Source organism: Notothenia rossii (genome assembly GCF_949606895.1).
Source record: "Notothenia rossii genome assembly, chromosome: 11".
NCBI classification, from domain to species: domain Eukaryota; kingdom Metazoa; phylum Chordata; class Actinopteri; order Perciformes; family Nototheniidae; genus Notothenia; species Notothenia rossii.
The window spans coordinates 59,749,899-59,773,853 of NC_136910.1; the positions used below are offsets into that span (position 1 = coordinate 59,749,899).

Genomic DNA, 23,955 nt, shown 5'->3' on the forward strand with positions numbered 1-23,955 from the left:
GTGAACAAGCTGGGCATCGTCTCCGTCAGTGAGTTTATCTTCGTACTATTTACCTTTGAACATCTTAAACTCTGAGGATGCTGCTCTCTGATTGGCTGCTGTAAACAATGTACTGAGAGTGCTGCTCTCTGATTGGCTGCTGTGTGTCCTGTGCTTGTTGCCTAGGTAACAGTCTGAGCGATGACATCAATGTGTTGGCGGCAGACAGGATGCTGGTGTTCGTCGCCACCGGACGCCTCGTCAGCGCATTCGCCCGAAACAAGGAGGTCAAAACTTTATTAACACATCTTCACATATAACTTTATTAATACATCTCCACATATAACTTTATTAACACATCTTCAGATATAACTTTATTAACACATCTCCACATATAACTTTATTAACACATCTTCAGATATAACTTTATTAACACATCTTCACATATAACTTTATTAACACATCTTCAGATATAACTTTATTAACACATCTTCACATATAACTTTATTAACACATCTCCAGATATAACTTTATTAATACATCTCCACATATAACTTTATTAACACATCTTCACATATAACTTTATTAACACATCTCCAGATATAACTTTATTAATACATCTCCACATATAACTTTATTAACACATCTCCACATATAACTTTATTAACACATCTCCACATATAACTTTATTAACACATCTCCACATATAACTTTATTAATACATCTCCACATATAACTTTATTAACACATCTCCACATATAACTTTATTAACACATCTTCAGATATAACTTTATTAACACATCTTCAGATATAACTTTATTAATACATCTTCAGATATAACTTTATTAACACATCTTCACATATAACTTTATTAACACATCTCCACATATAACTTTATTAACACATCTCCACATATAACTTTATTAACACATCTTCACATATAACTTTATTAACACATCTTCAGATATAACTTTATTAATACATCTTCAGATATAACTTTATTAATACATCTTCAGATATAACTTTATTAATACATCTTCAGATATAACTTTATTAACACATCTTCAGATATAACTTTATTAACACATCTTCAGATATAACTTTATTAACACATCTTCAGATATAACTTTATTAACACATCTCCACATATAACTTTATTAACACATCTTCAGATATAACTTTATTAACACATCTTCAGATATAACTTTATTAACACATCTTCAGATATAACTTTATTAACACATCTTCACATATAACTTTATTAATACATCTTCACATATAACTTTATTAACACATCTTCAGATATAACTTTATTAACACATCTTCAGATATAACTTTATTAACACATCTTCAGATATAACTTTATTAACACATCTTCAGATATAACTTTATTAACACATCTCCAGATATAACTTTATTAACACATCTCCACATATAACTTTATTAACACATCTCCAGATATAACTTTATTAACACATCTTCAGATATAACTTTATTAACACATCTTCAGATATAACTTTATTAATACATCTTCAGATATAACTTTATTAACACATCTCCACATATAACTTTATTAATACATCTCCACATATAACTTTATTAACACATCTCCACATATAACTTTATTAACACATCTCCACATATAACTTTATTAACACATCTTCACATATAACTTTATTAACACATCTTCAGATATAACTTTATTAACACATCTCCACATATAACTTTATTAATACATCTCCACATATAACTTTATTAACACATCTTCAGATATAACTTTATTAATACATCTTCAGATATAACTTTATTAATACATCTTCACATATAACTTTATTAATACATCTCCACATATAACTTTATTAACACATCTCCACATATAACTTTATTAACACATCTTCACATATAACTTTATTAACACATCTCCACATATAACTTTATTAATACATCTCCACATATAACTTTATTAACACATCTTCAGATATAACTTTATTAATACATCTCCACATATAACTTTATTAATACATCTCCACATATAACTTTATTAACACATCTTCAGATATAACTTTATTAATACATCTTCAGATATAACTTTATTAATACATCTTCACATATAACTTTATTAACACATCTTCAGATATAACTTTATTAATACATCTCCACATATAACTTTATTAACACATCTCCACATATAACTTTATTAATACATCTCCACATATAACTTTATTAATACATCTTCAGATATAACTTTATTAATACATCTCCACATATAACTTTATTAATACATCTTCAGATATAACTTTATTAACACATCTTCACATATAACTTTATTAACACATCTTCAGATATAACTTTATTAATACATCTTCACATATAACTTTATTAACACATCTCCACATATAACTTTATTAACACATCTTCAGATATAACTTTATTAACACATCTTCACATATAACTTTATTAACACATCTCCACATATAACTTTATTAATACATCTTCAGATATAACTTTATTAATACATCTCCACATATAACTTTATTAACACATCTCCACATATAACTTTATTAATACATCTTCACATATAACTTTATTAACACATCTCCAGATATAACTTTATTAACACATCTTCAGATATAACTTTATTAACACATCTTCAGATATAACTTTATTAACACATCTTCACATATAACTTTATTAACACATCTTCAGATATAACTTTATTAATACATCTTCACATATAACTTTATTAATACATCTTCACATATAACTTTATTAATACATCTTCACATATAACTTTATTAACACATCTTCACATATAACTTTATTAACACATCTCCACATATAACTTTATTAACACATCTCCACATATAACTTTATTAACACATCTTCACATATAACTTTATTAACACATCTTCAGATATAACTTTATTAACACATCTCCACATATAACTTTATTAACACATCTTCAGATATAACTTTATTAATACATCTCCACATATAACTTTATTAACACATCTTCAGATATAACTTTATTAATACATCTTCAGATATAACTTTATTAATACATCTTCACATATAACTTTATTAATACATCTTCAGATATAACTTTATTAACACATCTTCAGATATAACTTTATTAACACATCTTCAGATATAACTTTATTAACACATCTCCACATATAACTTTATTAATACATCTTCAGATATAACTTTATTAACACATCTCCACATATAACTTTATTAATACATCTTCACATATAACTTTATTAACACATCTTCAGATATAACTTTATTAACACATCTCCACATATAACTTTATTAACACATCTCCACATATAACTTTATTAACACATCTTCAGATATAACTTTATTAATACATCTTCACATATAACTTTATTAATACATCTTCACATATAACTTTATTAATACATCTCCACATATAACTTTATTAACACATCTTCAGATATAACTTTATTAATACATCTTCACATATAACTTTATTAATACATCTCCACATATAACTTTATTAACACATCTTCAGATATAACTTTATTAATACATCTTCACATATAACTTTATTAATACATCTCCACATATAACTTTATTAATACATCTTCAGATATAACTTTATTAACACATCTCCACATATAACTTTATTAACACATCTTCAGATATAACTTTATTAATACATCTTCAGATATAACTTTATTAACACATCTCCACATATAACTTTATTAACACATCTTCAGATATAACTTTATTAATACATCTTCAGATATAACTTTATTAACACATCTTCACATATAACTTTATTAACACATCTCCACATATAACTTTATTAACACATCTTCAGATATAACTTTATTAATACATCTCCACATATAACTTTATTAATACATCTTCAGATATAACTTTATTAATACATCTCCACATATAACTTTATTAACACATCTTCAGATATAACTTTATTAATACATCTCCACATATAACTTTATTAACACATCTTCAGATATAACTTTATTAATACATCTTCAGATATAACTTTATTAACACATCTTCAGATATAACTTTATTAATACATCTTCAGATATAACTTTATTAACACATCTTCAGATATAACTTTATTAACACATCTCCAGATATAACTTTATTAATACATCTCCACATATAACTTTATTAACACATCTTCAGATATAACTTTATTAATACATCTCCACATATAACTTTATTAACACATCTTCAGATATAACTTTATTAACACATCTTCAGATATAACTTTATTAACACATCTTCACATATAACTTTATTAATACATCTTCACATATAACTTTATTAACACATCTCCACATATAACTTTATTAACACATCTCCACATATAACTTTATTAATACATCTTCAGATATAACTTTATTAATACATCTTCAGATATAACTTTATTAATACATCTTCAGATATAACTTTATTAACACATCTTCAGATATAACTTTATTAATACATCTTCAGATATAACTTTATTAACACATCTTCAGATATAACTTTATTAACACATCTTCAGATATAACTTTATTAACACATCTTCACATATAACTTTATTAACACATCTTCAGATATAACTTTATTAACACATCTTCACATATAACTTTATTAACACATCTTCAGATATAACTTTATTAACACATCTTCAGATATAACTTTATTAACACATCTTCAGATATAACTTTATTAATACATCTTCAGATATAACTTTATTAACACATCTTCAGATATAACTTTATTAACACATCTTCAGATATATTTTATTAATACATCTTCAGATATAACTTTATTAACACATCTTCAGATATAACTTTATTAACACATCTTCAGATATAACTTTATTAACACATCTTCAGATATAACTTTATTAACACATCTCCACATATAACTTTATTAACACATCTCCACATATAACTTTATTAATACATCTTCACATATAACTTTATTAACACATCTTCAGATATAACTTTATTAACACATCTTCAGATATATTTTATTAATACATCTTCAGATATAACTTTATTAATACATCTTCAGATATAACTTTATTAATACATCTTCAGATATAACTTTATTAACACATCTTCAGATATATTTTATTAATACATCTCCACATATAACTTTATTAATACATCTTCACATATAACTTTATTAACACATCTTCAGATATAACTTTATTAATACATCTTCAGATATAACTTTATTAACACATCTTCAGATATAACTTTATTAACACATCTTCACATATAACTTTATTAACACATCTTCAGATATAACTTTATTAACACATCTCCACATATAACTTTATTAACACATCTTCACATATAACTTTATTAACACATCTTCAGATATAACTTTATTAATACATCTTCAGATATAACTTTATTAACACATCTTCAGATATAACTTTATTAACACATCTTCACATATAACTTTATTAACACATCTTCAGATATAACTTTATTAACACATCTCCACATATAACTTTATTAACACATCTTCAGATATAACTTTATTAATACATCTTCAGATATAACTTTATTAACACATCTTCAGATATAACTTTATTAACACATCTTCAGATATAACTTTATTAATACATCTTCAGATATAACTTTATTAACACATCTTCAGATATAACTTTATTAACACATCTTCAGATATAACTTTATTAACACATCTTCACATATAACTTTATTAATACATCTTCACATATAACTTTATTAAACACAGCCTCTGGTTTTGACCCTCGCTGCTCCCCCTCTAGGTGGTCATGTGTTACCATGGACACGAACAGGAAGTGCGCCTGCTGCTTCCTCTCGGAGATCAGCTGGTCTCTGCCGACGCTGGGGGTGATGTCATCGTGTGGGATGTCCAGGGGGGGGGTGAGTCATGTGACCCGATACCCATCATGCATCCTGTTACCCATGATGCATCGTGTTACCTGTTACCCATGATGCCTTGCTCTCCTCAGATATCTACCTGCGGCTGCACTTTGACTCCGCCTCCTTCTCCGTGTCGGCCATGATGCACCCGAGCACCTACCTGAACAAGGTGCTGCTGGGGAGCTCCCAGGGTGCATTGCAGCTGTGGAACATCAAGACCAGGTTAGCACGTTAGCATCAGCTGATCAGATTCACTCTTCAGTTCATAACGATGGTGCGTTCAGGGTCTGCAGTAACAATGAGGCGTTCAGGGTCTGACTGGATGTGTGTTCTTCAGTAACGATGATGCGTTCAGGGTCTGACTGGATGTTTGTTCTTCAGTAATGATGATGCGTTCAGGGTCTGACTGGATGTGTGTTCTTCAGTAACGATGATGCGTTCAGGGTCTGACTGGATGTTTGTGTGTTCTTCAGTAACGATGATGCGTTCAGGGTCTGACTGGATGTGTGTTCATCAGTAACGATGATGCGTTCAGGGTCTGACTGGATGTTTGTTTGTTTTTCAGTAACGATGATGCGTTCAGGGTCTGACTGGATGTGTGTTCTTCAGTAAAGATGATGCTTTCAGGGTCTGACTGGATGTGTGTTCTTCAGTAACGATGATGCGTTCAGGGTCTGACTGGATGTTTGTTTGTTTTTCAGTAACGATGATGCGTTCAGGGTCTGACTGGATGTGTGTTCTTCAGTAACGATGATGCGTTCAGGGTCTGACTGGATGTTTGTGTGTTCTTCAGTAACGATGATGCGTTCAGGGTCTGACTGGATGTGTGTTCTTCAGTAACGATGATGCGTTCAGGGTCTGCAGTAACGATGATGCGTTCAGGGTCTGACTGGATGTTTGTCTGTTCTTCAGTAACGATGATGCGTTCAGGGTCTGACTGGATGTTTGTATGTTCTTCAGTAACAATGATGCGTTCACGGTCTGACTGGATGTTTGGGTGTTCTTCAGTAACTATGATGCGTTCAGGGTCTGGCTGGATGTTTGTGTGTTCTTCAGTAACGATGATGCGTTCAGGGTCTGACTGCATGTTTGTGTGTTCTTCAGTAACGATGATGCGTTCAGGGTCTGACTGCATGTTTGTGTGTTCTTCAGTAACGATGATGCGTTCAGGGTCTGACTGCATGTTTGTGTGTTCTTCAGTAACGATGATGCGTTCAGGGTCTGACTGGATGTTTGGGTGTTCTTTAGTAATGATGATGCGTTCAGGGTCTGACTGCATGTTTGTGTGTTCTTCAGTAATGATGATGCGTTCAGGGTCTGACTGGATGTTTGGGTGTTCTTCAGTAACGATGATGCGTTCAGGGTCTGACTGCATGTTTGTGTGTTCTTCAGTAACGATGATGCGTTCAGGGTCTGACTGGATGTTTGTGTGTTCTTCAGTAACGATGATGCGTTCAGGGTCTGACTGGATGTTTGTGTGTTCTTCAGTAACGATGATGCGTTCAGGGTCTGACTGGATGTTTGTGTGTTCTTCAGTAACGATGATAAGTTCAGGGTCTGACTGGATGTTTGTGTGTTCTTCAGTAACGATGATGCGTTCAGGGTCTGACTGGATGTTTGCGTGTTCTTCAGTAACGATGATGCGTTTAGGGTCTGACTGGATGTTTGGGTGTTCTTCAGTAATGATGATGCGTTTAGGGTCTGACTGGATGTTTGGGTGTTCTTCAGGAATGATGATGCGTTCAGGGTCTGACTGGATGTTTGTGTGTTCTTCAGTAATGATGATGCGTTTAGGGTCTGACTGGATGTTTGTGTGTTCTTCAGTAATGATGATGCGTTTAGGGTCTGACTGGATGTTTGGGTGTTCTTCAGGAATGATGATGCGTTCAGGGTCTGACTGGATGTTTGTGTGTTCTTCAGTAATGATGATGCGTTTAGGGTCTGACTGGATGTTTGTGTGTTCTTCAGTAAAGATGATGCGTTCAGGGTCTGACTGGATGTTTGTGTGTTCTTCAGTAAAGATGATGCGTTCAGGGTCTGACTGGATGTTTGTGTGTTCTTCAGTAAAGATGATGCGTTCAGGGTCTGACTGGATGTTTGTGTGTTCTTCAGTAATGATGATGCGTTTAGGGTCTGACTGGATGTTTGGGTGTTCTTCAGTAATGATGATGCGTTCAGGGTCTGACTGGATGTTTGCGTGTTCTTCAGTAACGATGATGCGTTTAGGGTCTGACTGGATGTTTGGGTGTTCTTCAGTAATGATGATGCGTTTAGGGTCTGACTGGATGTTTGGGTGTTCTTCAGTAATGATGATGCGTTCAGGGTCTGACTGGATGTTTGTGTGTTCTTCAGTAACGATGATGCGTTCAGGGTCTGACTGGATGTTTGTGTGTTCTTCAGTAATGATGATGCGTTCAGGGTCTGACTGGATGTTTGTGTGTTCTTCAGTAACGATGATGCGTTCAGGGTCTGACTGGATGTTTGGGTGTTCTTCAGTAACGATGATGCGTTCAGGGTCTGACTGGATGTTTGTGTGTTCTTCAGTAAGCTGCTGTTCACGTTCCCCGGCTGGTCGGCAGGCGTCACCGTGCTGCAGCAGGTACGCACTCTTTATCATTAAAATATAAGGTGTTGAAGTCCTGATGAAACAACGTACAGTGATTTATCTGTAAACTGTTATTTAACGGATATTAAAACCATGTGATTGTCTTAGTGTTTATTGTGAAAGCTGATAAAAGATTAAAGCTTAGATGCTGTTTTTTATAAAAGATGCTTTTATTTTGAAAATCAGTGAGTTTAATGAATGACATTTTATTTCCCAGAGTCCCGCGGTGGACGTGGTGGGCGTTGGCACGGCGACGGGCCGCATCATCATTCACAACATCCGATTGGACGAGACGCTGATGAGCTTCACGCAGGACTGGGGACCAATCAGCTCGCTGGCTTTCAGGACAGGTGACGTGTTGCAACTTCTCTAAGATCTAACTGCTCCACCTGTTAGGAATCTGCTCACAGATGATTGGTCACCCCGTCAGAGACTTCCTGACATCCCATAATAACCTGAGTGGCTCCTGCAGCATCCTCTGAGACCCAAACATGCTCTGACAGAGAACTCTAAAGTCAGCCTGAAGCATCCTCTGTGCTCCAGACAGTCTGAAGCATCCTCTGTGCTCCAGACAGCCTGAAGCATCCTCTGTGCTCCAGACAGTCTGAAGCATCCTCTGTGCTCCAGACAGCCTGAAGCATCCTCTGTGCTCCAGTCAGACTGAAGCATCCTCTGTGCTCCAGACAGCCTGAAGCATCCTCTGTGCTCCAGACAGCCTGAAGCATCCTCTGTGCTCCAGACAGTCTGAAGCATCCTCTGTGCTCCAGTCAGAAGCATCCTCTGTGCTCCAGACAGTCTGAAGCATCCTCTGTGCTCCAGACAGCCTGAAGCATCCTCTGTGCTCCAGACAGCCTGAAGCATCCTCTGTGCTCCAGTCTGAAGCATCCTCTGTGCTCCAGTCTGAAGCATCCTCTGTGCTCCAGTCTGAAGCATCCTCTGTGCTCCAGACAGTCTGAAGCATCCTCTGTGCTCCAGACAGCCTGAAGCATCCTCTGTGCTCCAGACAGTCTGAAGCATCCTCTGTGCTCCAGTCAGTCTGAAGCATCCTCTGTGCTCCAGTCAGTCTGAAGCATCCTCTGTGCTCCAGCCTGAAGCATCCTCTGTGCTCCAGACAGTCTGAAGCATCCTCTGTGCTCCAGCCTGAAGCATCCTCTGTGCTCCAGCCTGAAGCATCCTCTGTGCTCCAGACAACCTGAAGCATCCTCTGTGCTCCAGACAGCCTGAAGCAACCTCTGTGCTCCAGACAGCCTGAAGCATCCTCTGTCCTCCAGACAGTCTGAAGCATCCTCTGTGCTCCAGACAGCCTGAAGCATCCTCTGTGCTCCAGACAGTCTGAAGCATCCTCTGTGCTCCAGTCAGTCTGAAGCATCCTCTGTGCTCCAGACAGCCTGAAGCATCCTCTGTGCTCCAGACAGTCTGAAGCATCCTCTGTGCTCCAGTCAGTCTGAAGCATCCTCTGTGCTCCAGTCAGTCTGAAGCATCCTCTGTGCTCCAGACAGTCTGAAGCATCCTCTGTGCTCCAGACAGTCTGAAGCATCCTCTGTGCTCCAGTCAGTCTGAAGCATCCTCTGTGCTCCAGCCTGAAGCATCCTCTGTGCTCCAGACTGAAGCATCCTCTGTGCTCCAGACTGAAGCATCCTCTGTGCTCCAGACTGAAGCATCCTCTGTGCTCCAGCCTGAAGCATCCTCTGTGCTCCAGTCAGCCTGGAGCATCCTCTGTGCTCCAGACAGTCTGAAGCATCCTCTGTGCTCCAGACAGTCTGAAGCATCCTCTGTGCTCCAGACAGCCTGAAGCATCCTCTGTGCTCTAGACAGTTTGAAGCATCCTCTCTGCTCCAGACAGCCTGAAGCATCCTCTTTGCTCCAGCCTGAAGCATCCTCTGTGCTCCAGTCAGTCTGAAGCATCCTCTGTGCTCCAGACAGCCTGAAGCATCCTCTGTGCTCCAGACAGCCTGAAGCATCCTCTGTGCTCCAGTCAGCCTGAAGCATCCTCTGTGCTCCAGACAGTCTGAAGCATCCTCTGTGCTCCAGCCTGAAGCATCCTCTGTGCTCCAGACAGCCTGAAGCATCCTCTGTGCTCCAGTCAGCCTGAAGCATCCTCTGTGCTCCAGTCAGCCTGAAGCATCCTCTGTGCTCCAGCCTGAAGCATCCTCTGTGCTCCAGCCTGAAGCATCCTCTGTGCTCCAGTCAGCCTGAAGCATCCTCTGTGCTCCAGCCTGAAGCATCCTCTGTGCTCCAGACAGTCTGAAGCATCCTCTGTGCTCCAGACAGCCTGAAGCATCCTCTGTGCTCCAGTCAGTCTGAAGCATCCTCTGTGCTCCAGTCAGCCTGAAGCATCCTCTGTGCTCCAGTCAGTCTGAAGCATCCTCTGTGCTCCAGTCAGTCTGAAGCATCCTCTGTGCTCCAGCCTGAAGCATCCTCTGTGCTCCAGACAGCCTGAAGCATCCTCTGTGCTCCAGCCTGAAGCATCCTCTGTGCTCCAGCCTGAAGCATCCTCTGTGCTCCAGACAGCGTGAAGCATCCTCTGTGCTCCAGACAGTCTGAAGCATCCTCTGTGCTCCAGCCTGAAGCATCCTCTGTGCTCCAGACAGCCTGAAGCATCCTCTGTGTTCCAGACAGCCTGAAGCATCCTCTGTGCTCCAGTCAGTCTGAAGCATCCTCTGTGCTCCAGTCAGCCTGAAGCATCCTCTGTGCTCCAGACAGTCTGAAGCATCCTCTGTGCTCCAGACAGCCTGAAGCATCCTCTGTGCTCCAGACAGCCTGAAGCATCCTCTGTGCTCCAGACAATCTGAAGCATCCTCTGTGCTCCAGACAGCCTGAAGCATCCTCTGTGCTCCAGACAGTCTGAAGCATCCTCTGTGCTCCAGACAGTCTGAAGCATCCTCTGTGCTCCAGACAATCTGAAGCATCCTCTGTGCTCCAGACAGTATGAAGCATCCTCTGTGCTCCAGACAGTCTGAAGCATCCTCTGTGCTCCAGTCTGAAGCATCCTCTGTGCTCCAGTCTGAAGCATCCTCTGTGCTCCAGTCAGTCTGAAGCATCCTCTGTGCTCCAGTCAGTCTGAAGCATCCTCTGTGCTCCAGTCAGCCTGAAGCATCCTCTGTGCTCCAGTCAGTCTGAAGCATCCTCTGTGCTCCAGTCAGTCTGAAGCATCCTCTGTGCTCCCGTCAGTCTGAAGCATCCTCTTTGCTCCAGCCAGTCTGAAGCATCTTCTGTGCTCCCGTCAGTCTGAAGCATCCTCTTTGCTCCAGCCAGCCTGAAGCATCCTCTTTGCTCCAGTCAGTCTGAAGCATCCTCTGTGCTCCAGACAGTCTGAAGCATCCTCTGTGCTCCAGTCAGTCTGAAGCATCCTCTGTGCTCCAGACAGTCTGAAGCATCCTCTGTGCTCCAGTCAGTCTGAAGCATCCTCTGTGCTCCAGTCAGTCTGAAGCATCCTCTGTGCTCCAGACAGCCTGAAGCATCCTCTGTGCTCCAGTCAGTCTGAAGCATCCTCTGTGCTCCAGTCAGTCTGAAGCATCCTCTGTGCTCCAGTCTGTCTGAAGCATCCTCTGTGCTCCAGACAGCCTGAAGCATCCTCTGTGCTCCAGACAGTCTGAAGCATCCTCTGTGCTCCAGACTGAAGCATCCTCTGTGCTCCAGTCTGAAGCATCCTCTTTGCTCCAGTCAGTCTGAAGCATCCTCCGGGACTGGAACCTTGTTGTTGTTTATTTTTGTTGATTGTTGTCTGCAGACGGCCCCCCCATCCTGGCGTCCGGCAGTCCGCAGGGCCACATTGCATTCTGGGACCTGGAGCGCCGTCACCTGGTGACTCAGCAGAGACACGCCCACAACACCGCCATCGCCGCGGCAACCTTCCTGCACGGAGAGCCGCTGCTCATCACCAACGGGGCCGACAACGCCATCAAGGTGACAACAACAATAATAATAACAATGTCTTTATCACATGATGATGGTTAGCGGTAGTTCTCAGAACCAGGTCCATCTCCAGGTCGGCCGACTCTGTGACGTGGAGCAGACATGAGAGACAAGCAAGAATAAACACAGATAGTGCTGCGTACCTGGACTCACATTCAGGTTCAGGTCCGGACTCAAGTCCAGAGGTTCAGGTTCAGGTCCGACTCAAGTCCAGAGGTTCAGGTTCAGGTCCGACTCAAGTCCAGAGGTTCAGGTTCAGGTCCGGACTTATAAGTCCGGACCTGAACCCATGGCATGTTTCAAGTTGTGTGAGTAACTAAAGTGAACTTATTGTGAGCTAATTATCAATTGAAAATAAACTCATAATCAAATTCAAACTCGTCAGGTTTATTGTGCTCCCTTCCAACTCGGGTCTACATTTCTCTACAAAGTACAAATGTAAAAAAAACACATCTTTTTGCCACTTAGTCTACAAATGAGTTATGACAGCAACTACAGTGAGCTACTACAAAGTTCAAACATGTTTTCATTTACCAAACTAAAGTAACCAAACAGTCCCTGAGCCGACTGAGCCTGAATCCCTAAGACGTTGCTGAAAGGTAGAGTATAGGCATTACACTGTTACACACCTGCTACACAGTATACACTGTAGTGACTGTACAGTCAGACTGTCCACTATGTCTAAGCCAATCACATCGCTAGCTTCCCTTGACGTCACACAGATCTCGCGAGCAGTTGCGATATTTTGCGAGACTTGATGAGTTCAGTAATGGTCTTTTCTCAGCGCACATTCCTCGATCTATGGAAGGTTTTAGATGGTTTAGAACAAAAAGCAGAATATACGTAAGTGCTAGTTTTTTTGCGAGTTCCAAGTACCGGTTCCCGACGTTCCGGTTTTAACCGGACTTGAACCGAAACTTTTTACAAGTCCAGTACCGGTTCTGCGTACCGGTACGCAGCACTAAACACAGATAGAAAAAACGATAATAACACAATGTAGTAAACAAATAGCAGTATTTACATTAAATATAAGAGATAACATAAAACAGGCGGTCGTTAATCTGAAGGTCGTTAATCTGAAGGTCGTTAGTGTGAAGGTCATTAATCTGAAGGTCGTTAGTGTGAAGGTCATTAATCTGAAGGTCGTTAGTGTGAAGGTCATTAATCTGAAGGTCGTTAATCTGAAGGTCATTCATCTCAAGGTCGTTAGTGTGAAGGTCATTAATCTGAAGGTCATTCATCTGAAGGTCGTTAATCTGAAGGTCATTAACCTGAAGGTCGTTAGTGTGAAGGTCATTAATCTGAAAGTCGTTAATCTGAAGGTAATTAATCTGAAAGTCGTTAATCTGAAGGTCATTAACCTGAAGGTCGTTAGTGTGAAGATCATTAATCTGAAAGTCGTTAATCTGAAGGTCATTAATCTGAAAGTCGTTAATCTGAAGGTCATTAATCTGAAAGTCGTTAATCTGAAGGTCATTAATCTGAAGTTTGTTAGTGTGAAGGTAATTCATCTGAAGGTCGTTAATCTGAAGGTCGTTAGTGTGAAGGTCATTAACCTGAAGGTCGTTAGTGTGAAGGTCATTAATCTGAAGTTTGTTAGTGTGAAGGTCATTCATCTGAAGGTCGTTAATCTGAAGGTCATTAATCTGAAGGTCGTTAATCTGAAGGTCATTAGTGTGAAGGTCGTTAATCTGAAGGTCGTTAATCTGAACGTCGTTAGTGTGAAGGTCGTTAGTGTGAAGGTCGTTAATCTGAAGGTTGTTAGTGTGAATGTCATTAATCTGAAGGTCATTAATGTGAAGGTCGTTAATGTGAAGGTCATTCATCTGAAGGTCGTTAATCTGAAGGTCGTTAGTGTGAAGGTTGTTAGTGTGAAGGTTGTTAGTGTGAAGGTCGTTAATCTGAAGGTCGTTAATGTGAAGGTCATTCATCTGAAGGTCGTTAATCTGAAGGTCGTTAGTGTGAAGGTTGTTAGTGTGAAGGTCATTAATGTGAAGGTCGTTAATGTGAAGGTCATTCATCTGAAGGTCGTTAATCTGAAGGTCGTTAGTGTGAAGGTTGTTAGTGTGAAGGTTGTTAGTGTGAAGGTCGTTAATCTGAAGGTCGTTAATGTGAAGGTCATTCATCTGAAGGTCGTTAATCTGAAGGTCGTTAGTGTGAAGGTTGTTAGTGTGAAGGTCGTTAATCTGAAGGTTGTTAGTGTGAATGTCATTAATCTGAATGTCATTAATCTGAAGGTTGTTAGTGTGAAGGTTGTTAGTGTGAAGGTCGTTAATGTGAAGGTCGTTAATCTGAAGGTCGTTAGTGTAAAGGTTAACTCCTCATTGTTTCTTCAGGTGTGGATATTCGACCAGGAAGGGGGTGGAGCCCGGTTGCTACGCTGTCGTCAGGGACACAGTGCCCCGCCCACCACCATCCGTCACCACGGCAACGACGGCAAGAACATCCTCAGTGCCGGTAACAACATTTATTACAACAACAACAACAACAACTGATGGTCAATGTTTGACTCGTTGTTGCAGCTTTAATATTTACTCTACTTTCTTTTTATAACGTTATTTAATTTGATCAAATGAAATGTTATTTGTTGTTATTTATATTATTTACACCTTGTTCACACTGAGCTCTGTTTCCCTGAAACTCAATATATGTTTATTTTTGATCACATTTTGATAAGGAAGCTGTTCTGAGTGAAATATATAATATAGATACTGTATATTATATTATGTGTTTATAAAGTGGTGTCTGCTGCCCCCTGCAGGTCAGGACGGGACACTGCAGTCCTTCTCCACGGTGCACGAGCGCTTCAACAAGAGCCTGGGTCACGGTCAGTCCTGCAGCCAATCACATGACACCACGCTCTGATCACATGACACCACGCTCTGATCACGTGACACCACGCTCTGATCACATGACACCACGCTCTGATCACGTGACACCACGCTCTGATCACATGACACCACGCTCCGATCATATGACACCACGCTCTGATCACATGACACCACGCTCTGATGACATGACACCACGCTCTGATGACATGACACCACGCTCTGATCACATGACACCACGCTCTGATCACATGACACCACGCTCTGATCACATGACACCACGCTCTGATGACATGACACCACGCTCTGATCACATGACACCACGCTCTGATGACATGACACCACGCTCTGATCACATGACACCACGCTCTGATCACATGACACCACGCTCCGATCACATGACACCACGCTCCGATCACATGACACCACGCTCCGATCACATGACACCACGCTCCGATCACATGACACCACGCTCCGATGACATGACACCACGCTCTGATCAATCAATCAATGTTTATTTATATAGCCCAATATCACAAATGTTACATTTGTCTCAGTGGACTTCACAGTTTGTACAGAATATCAGTATGACAATACGACACCCTCTGTCCTTAGACCCTCTATCCTTAGACCCTCTGTCCTTAGACCCTCTGTCCTTAGACCCTCTGTCCTTAGACCCTCTGTCCTTAGACCCTCACATCATACAAGGAAAAACTTCCAGAGAAACCCCCACAGTTTAAAGGGGAAAATGGGAGAAACCTCAGGGAGAGCAACAGAGGAGGGATCCCTCTCCCAGGACGGACAGACGTGCAATAGATGCCGTGTGTAAATTGAAAAGATAATACATTTGCAACATAGGTAGACCAAATGTTTGGAAATGCATGTGTGTATAATAGGAAGATGAATCCACGAGGATATCCATCCAGGACTTATGATCCAGGACCACAGCCACGACTCAAGATCCAGGACTCGCAATCCATGACACAGGACCGCAGGATCATCCATGACTCCGGATCCCGGCGTATATAGACACCAAAAAGAAAGACATTTGGGGAAGCTGGGTTAATCGGAACATGAGAGTACACAGGTATAGACAGAGAGAAGGAAGAAGTAAGATGTCCCCCGACAAACTAAGCCTATATCAGCAAAACTAGGGGCTGAATCTAATCAGCCCTAACTATAAGCTTTATCAAAAAGGAAAGTCTTAAGCGCACTCTTAAAAACGGATAGGGTGTCTGCCGTCCGAACACAAACTGGAAGCTGATTCCACAAAAGTGGAGCTTGATAAGAAAAGGCTCTGGCTCCCATTGTACTTTTAGAGACTCTAGGAACAACCAACAACCCTGCATTCTTGGAACGCAATGCCCTAGTAGGACAATAGGGTATAATGAGTTCTTTAAGGTAAGATGGCGCCTGCCCATTAAGGGCTTTGTAGGCGAGAAGAAGAATTTTAAATTCTATCCTGTGTTCTATAGGGAGCCAGTGTAAGGCAGCCAGAACAGGAGTAATGTGGTCCCTTTTCCTAACTCTGGTTAGTACACGAGCTGCAGCATTTTGAATCAGCTGAAGCGACTTGACTGACTTCTTGGTACACCCTGATAATAAGGAGTTACAATAATCCAGCCTTGAAGTAACAAATGCATGGACTAGTTTCTCTGCATCGTTTTGAGGCAAGATATGCCTGATTTTTGCAATGTTACGTAGATGGAAGTAGGCGGTCCTTGAAATTGATTTTATGTGGGCGTTAAAGGATAAATCCTGATCAAATATAACACCAAGATTCCTTACAGTCTCACTGGAGGCCAAATTAATGCCATCCATAGTTAATATATCTTTAGATAATTTGTTTCGTAGATTCTTCGGGCCAAGTACAATAACTTCAGTTTTGGTCGTGTTTAACATCAAAAAATTTAAGGTCATCCACGTTTTTAAGTCCTTGAGGCAGTCTTGAATTTTATTTAGATGATTAATTTCATCAGGCTTGATTGATAAATATAGTTGAGTATCATCCGCATAACAATGAAAGTTTACAGAATGATTCCTTATAATATTGCCTAATGGAAGCATATATAGGGTGAACAAAATAGGTCCAAGCACTGAGCCCTGTGGCACTCCATGGCTAACTTTGGTTTGCATGGAAGATTCATCGTTGACACGTACAAACTGAGAGCGTTCAGATAGATAAGACCTAAACCAGCCTAAAGCAGTTCCCTGTATGCCAACTAAGTGCTCTAGTCTTTGCAATAGGATATCATGGTCGATAGTATCAAATGCAGCACTAAGATCGAGTAAGACAAGAATAGAGACAAGTCCCTTGTCAGAGGCTATTAGAATGTCATTTGTGACTTTAACCAGAGCTGTCTCTGTGCTATGTTGTGTTCTAAAGCCAGACTGAAAATCTTCAAATAAATCATAGTTTCTTAAGTAATCACACAGCTGTTTTGCGACTGCTTTCTCAAGAATTTTTGAGAGGAACGGAAGATTAGAAATAGGTCTATAGTTGGCTAAAACCTCTGGATCGAGGTTGTGCTTTTTAAGAAGCGGTTTTATCACTGCTACTTTGAATGATTTTGGAACATAGCCTGATAATAAAGACATATTCATAATATTTAATAAAGAAGTGCTAATTAATGGAAAAACTTCTTTTAACAGCTTAGTTGGAATCGGGTCTAAGATACACGTTGATGGTTTAGAAGAGAGAATCATTGAATTTAATTGTTCAAGGTTTATGGCTGAAAAGCATTCTAGTTTACTATCTAGTGTAATATTATTAGAACTTACGTTTCCGGGAGCTGTTGATAACACTATACTGGTCAAAGGCAAGAGGTCATTGATTTTGTTTCTAAGAGTAACAATTTTATCGTTAAAAAAGCACATAAAATCATTCCTACTGAGTGCTATGGGAATAGAAGGCTCAGTCGAGCTGTGGCTCTCTGTCAGCCTGGCTACAGTGCTGAAAAGAAATCTTGTATTATTCTTATTCTCATCTATTAATGAAGAGTAGTATGCTGCTCTCGCTTTACGCAGTGCTTTCTTATATTCATTGAGAGTAATATGCCAAATTAAACGAGATTCTTCAAGTTTAGTGGAACGCCATATCCTTTCAAGTTGTCTCGACTTTTGCTTTATTTTGCGGGTTTCGGCATTATGCCATGGAGCTAATCTATGTTGTTTTATTTTCTTCTTTTTCAAAGGAGCAACAGAGTCTAATTTTATTCGCAGCGCATCTGTAGCACTATCAACAACATGATCAATTTGGGGGGGTGTACATTTTGTATAAGTTTCCTCCCCTACATGCAGACATGCTATCGAGTTAAGTATTGGTGGAATCTCTTCCTTAAATTTGGCTATAGCACTAACAGATAGGTTTCTGCTGCAGGAGCTTTTGGCTAATGCTTTGTAGTCTAGTAACAGTACTTCAAAAGTTACTAAGAAATGGTCGGATAAAGCAGGATTATGCGGTTCGACTAATAGTTGCTCAATTTCAATACCATAAGTCAGAACAAGGTCAAGAGTGTGATTATAGCAGTGGGTTGGTTTATTTACACTCTGATAGAAACCAACAGAATCTAATATAGAGTTAAATGCAACAGTAAGGCTATTTTTATCATCGTCAACATGAATATTAAAGTCACCTACGATAATTACTTTATCTGTTTTAAGAACCAAAGCTGATAAAAACTCAGAGAATTCTGATAAGAATTCTGAATAAGGACCTGGTGCACGGTACACTGTAACAAATAAGATTGGCTGCAAAGTTTTCCAGGTCGGATGCGTAAGACTGAAAATGAGGCTTTCAAAGGAGGTATAATTTAATTTTTGTTTAGTATTGATAAGTAAACTTGAGTCAAAGATTGCTGCAACTCCACCTCCTCGGCCCGTGCCTCGGGCAATATGAGTATTGATATGGCTGGGTGGAGTGGCCTCATTTATGCTGACATATTCTTCATGTCTCAACCAAGTTTCAGTGAGACAGCATATATCAATATTATAATCTGATATTAAATCATTTACCAGTATTGCTTTAGATGCTAGAGATCTTATGTTTAAGAGACCACATTTAATCTTCCTGTTTTGTTGCACTGTAGTAGTTGTTACATTTACTTTTATTAGGTTATTATGTATGACACCTCTATTAGGTTTTACCTTAAATTGTCCTTGGGCAGACACACACACCGTTAATATTGGGTATTTTATTGGGGTCGGGATTCCTATGGATGACTGCCTAGGAGAGAGCGCAGAGAAGCGTGTAAGACTGCGACTCTGCCTCCTGGTCTCAACTCCAGTTTGTCATGGATTAAGTCCACAGAGCCCTGAAATGTTTGCCGAAATGAGATTTGCACCTTCCAAAGTAGGATGAATGCCGTCTCTCTTAATCAGACCAGGTTTTCCCCAGAAGGCTGTCCAATTATTCACGAAGCCCACATTGTTTGCTGGGCACCACCAAGACAACCAGCGCTGAAATGATGACATGCGGCTATACATGTCATCATTGATCAGATTGGGGAGGGGACCAGAGAAGATTACGGTGTCCGACATTGTTTTAGCATAACTACACACCGACGCCACATTAAGTTTGGTGCATTCTGATTGGCGTAAACGAACATCATTACCACCGACGTGAATAACAATCCTACTGTATTTACGTTTATTTTTAGCCAGCAGTTTAAGATGCGCCTCAACGTCGCCCGCTCTGGCCCCCGGAATGCATGTGACTGTGGAGGCATCGGTCTCTAAATTCACGTGTCTCATAATAGAGCTACCAATAACCAGAGTTGGCTTCTCAGCGGGTGTCTCGCTGAGTGGGGAATATCTGTTAGATACGTGAACGGGTTGGTGGGGACCTGCGGGTTTCGCGTTATGCCCCTTCTGAACAGTCACCCATTCTCCCTGCTGCTCGGGAGTTGCCGGGGGACGGCTAAGAGGAGCTACCTTTTGCCGGTCCGCACCGGCTAACATGGGCTTTACTGTAGCTGAGTTATTTTCTAAGATGCGGAGCCGGGCTTCTATGGCTATGATTCCCGCCTCCAACCTAACAACTATACTACATTTAACACATGTATCGGTACCAGTAAAGGAGGTAGGGGAGTAACCAAACATGAGACAGTTAGAGCAGGAAATAGCACCCGAGGGTGGGGAAAGAGCCATGGCTAGCTATCAAGCTAAAGTAGCTACCGTTAGCAAACCCGAAAAGAGTGTAGGCAACTGTGGAGTTACAGTCGCTAAGAGAAGGAGAGTTTGTGAGTGCTTAAGCTGTAGTAACGTGTGATTACAACGTCAGGCAGTTGCCGTGATCAAGAGTTTTAAAACGATCGATTAAGTTAAGATAACAAGCTATCAGCAACAGAACAGGCACACGGGATACCCGGAGATGACAACAACAACCGGAAGTTACAACATGCTTACCGCAATAGTGGTCCGTGTAGGACGATCACATGACACCACGCTCTGATCACATGACACCACGCTCTGATCACATGACACCACGCTCTGATCACATGACACTACGCTCCGATCACATGACACCACGCTCCGATCACATGACACCACGCTCCGATCACATGACACCACGCTCTGATCACATGACACCACGCTCTGATCACATGACACCACGCTCTGATCACATGACACCACGCTCTGATCACATGACACCACGCTCTGATCACATGACACCACGCTCTCATCACATGACACCACGCTCTGATCACATGACACCACGCTCTGATCATATGACACCACGCTCTGATCACATGACACCACGCTCTGATCACATGACACCACGCTCTGATCATATGACACCACGCTCCGATCACATGACACCACGCTCTGATCATATGACACCACGCTCCGATCACATGACACCACGCTCCGATCACATGACACCACGCCCCGATCATATGACACCACGCTCTGATCACATGACACCACGCTCTGATCACATGACACCACGCTCCGATCACATGACACCACGTCCTGATCACATTGGTCCACTGTTTGATTTGGTATCCAGGGTAACAACCGTGTGTATGTGTGTTCAGGCTCCATCAACAAGAAGAAGGAGAAGAAGAAGAAGAAGGGTCTGACGTTCGAGCACCTGCGTCTCCCCGCCATCACTGCGCTGTCCTCTGGTGGGTGATGACTAGCATTAGCTTCATTAGCATATTCAAACACTTCAGGAACTGTCAGGGATGAAGCGTTAATCTCATAATCGTTAGCCTTACAAAGCGCCTGTTAGCGTTAGCTGTACATAGATTCATCCTGTTAGCATTAGCTTTACAAAGCGCCTGTTAGCGTTAGCTTTACATAGCGCCTGTTAGCGTTAGCTGTACATAGATTCATCCTGTTAGCGTTAGCTTTACAAAGCGCCTGTTAGCGTTAGCTGTAAATAGATTCATCCTGTTAGCATTAGCTTTACAAAGCGCCTGTTAGCGTTAGCTGTACATAGATTCATCCTGTTAGCATTAGCTGTACATAGATTCATCCTGTTAGCATTAGCTTCACAAAGCGCCTGTTAGCATTAGCTTTACATAGCGCCTCATTAGCACATTCAAACACTTCAGAAACTGTCAGCGATGAAGCTTTATTCTCATAATCAAGCTGGAGTTTCACCTCATTGGAGTTTACTCCTGTCACTCAAATGCTGGCGAGGGGGCGGGTTTTATCTCCATGAGATACTATGGTAGATACAAACATCAACAAATACATATTTTACAGTGATTTAATTATAATACACGTTTCAAGATAATGCCGAACGAATAACATAGTGATTAGTAAATACCCTGACTGACTGTGTGCAAGGCGGCGATGGATCAGGCTACGCTAACGTGTAGCTTTATGAACCCTCTGATGATTGACAGTTGCTGCTCGTCAGTCGGACTGGGACGGCATCGTGGCGTGTCACCGCGGTCGCCTAGCAACCACCACCTGGAACTACCAGCGGTGCACCATGGGAGATCATCACCTGCAGCCACCGAGAGAACACCGCACCGGCATCGCCACGGTAACATCAGATCACATCAGAAGGACTTTATTGATCCAAATGTGTGAAATGTTGGCGTTGCAGCAGCATAAAGAAACAAGGCATTGAACATTAGACATTAAAATAAATAAACTATTCAAAATGTAAACGTCTCAAATAGAATTTAAAATAGCGTTAAAAAAGTAGAAAATAGACATGTTGAGAGAGAGAGAGAGATAGATAGATAAAAGGCTAAATGTAGGCGACGTGAGGCTGAGTTAAATCAATATTAAGCTATTTATAACTAAAGTGTTAAACTAACTGTAAACAGAAGTGATGGCTCTGAGCTGATGCTGCGTTCAGGTGCCCTGATACCTGTAGTCTATTAGAGCTGTGTGAGGGGAGCTGCAGTGATGACCAATTAGGACACCTTTGATTCTCCATGAAGACGACTTTATAAATCTGAGCAGCTCCTCCTTCTCTCTGAAACGCCTGTTTACGCCACAGCGACTAAGCTCCTCCCCCTGCTCTCTCAGCATCATTTGACTTCCTGTTTCTGCTCCCCAGGCTGTCGACATCACTTCCTGTGGTAACTTTGCTGTGATTGGTTCGTCGAGCGGGCGCGTCGATGTTTACAACCTTCAGTCCGGCCTTCACCGCGGGGGGCTGGGGGCGGAGAGAGGTACGCTGCTCTGTGATTTCTCCCTTCACCTGCTCTGTGATTGGTCCCTTCACCTGCTCTGTGATTGGTCCGTTCTGTCTGTCCCTCACTAACCCCGCCCTCTCTCTCTCCCTCAGCTCACAGTGGGGCGGTGCGAGGTGTCGCCACGGAGACCCTGAATCAGATGACCTTTACAGCAGGCTCTGATTGGCTCCTCAAGTTCTGGCGCTTCAAAACCAGGAAGCAGGAAGGGGAGCTAAAGCTACCTGCTGCGCCAGCTAGCATGATGCTACACAGAGACAGGTAGCTAACGGTTAGCTTGATGCTACACAGAGACAGGTAGCTAATAGCTAGCATGATGTTACACAGAGACTGGTAGCTAAGGGTTAGCAGGATGCTACACAGAGACAGGTAGCTAACAGTTAGCATGATGCTACACAGAGACGATTAGCTAAGAGTTAGCATGATGCTACACAGAGACGGGTAGCTAAGGGTTAGTATGATGCTACACAGAGACAGGTAGCTAACAGTTAGCATGATGCTACACAGAGACGATTAGCTAAGAGTTAGCATGATGCTACACAGAGACGATTAGCTAAGAGTTAGCATGATGCTACACAGAGACGGGTAGCTAAGGGTTAGTATGATGCTACACAGAGACAGGTAGCTAACAGCTAACATGATGCTACACAGAGACAGGTAGATAAGGGTTAGCATGATGCTACACAGAGACAGGTAGCTAAGGGTTAGCATGATGCTACACAGAGACAGGTAGCTAACAGCTAACATGATGCTACACAGAGACAGGTAGCTAAGGGTTAGCATGATGCTACACAGAGACAGGTAGCTAACAGCTAACATGATGCTACACAGAGACAGGTAGATAAGGGTTAGCATGATGCTACACAGAGACAGGTAGCTAAGGGTTAGCAGGATGCTACACAGAGACGATTAGCTAAGAGTTAGCATGATGCTACACAGAGACGGGTAGCTAAGGGTTAGCATGATGCTACACAGAGACGGGTAGCTAACAGCTAACATGATGCTACACAGAGACAGGTAGATAAGGGTTAGCATGATGCTACACAGAG

At 40.9% G+C, this 23,955-nt stretch overlaps 1 protein-coding gene across 2 annotated transcripts in view; it reads left to right on the forward strand.

Moving 5' to 3' along the window:
• wdr36 (WD repeat domain 36) overlaps positions 1-23,955 on the forward strand; it is a 32,078-nt gene that overhangs the window by 1,142 nt on the left and 6,981 nt on the right. For both annotated transcript variants that reach the window (XM_079660219.1, XM_079660220.1), the window contains exons 2-14: positions 1-28; positions 166-266; positions 5,780-5,897; positions 5,987-6,119; positions 8,442-8,496; positions 8,720-8,852; positions 12,233-12,408; positions 14,754-14,874; positions 15,179-15,244; positions 21,284-21,373; positions 22,103-22,245; positions 22,771-22,885; positions 23,002-23,167. In XM_079660219.1, coding sequence (XP_079516345.1) covers positions 1-28; positions 166-266; positions 5,780-5,897; positions 5,987-6,119; positions 8,442-8,496; positions 8,720-8,852; positions 12,233-12,408; positions 14,754-14,874; positions 15,179-15,244; positions 21,284-21,373; positions 22,103-22,245; positions 22,771-22,885; positions 23,002-23,167 — 1,445 coding nt within the window. The remainder of the gene's footprint in view (positions 29-165; positions 267-5,779; positions 5,898-5,986; positions 6,120-8,441; positions 8,497-8,719; positions 8,853-12,232; positions 12,409-14,753; positions 14,875-15,178; positions 15,245-21,283; positions 21,374-22,102; positions 22,246-22,770; positions 22,886-23,001; positions 23,168-23,955) is intronic.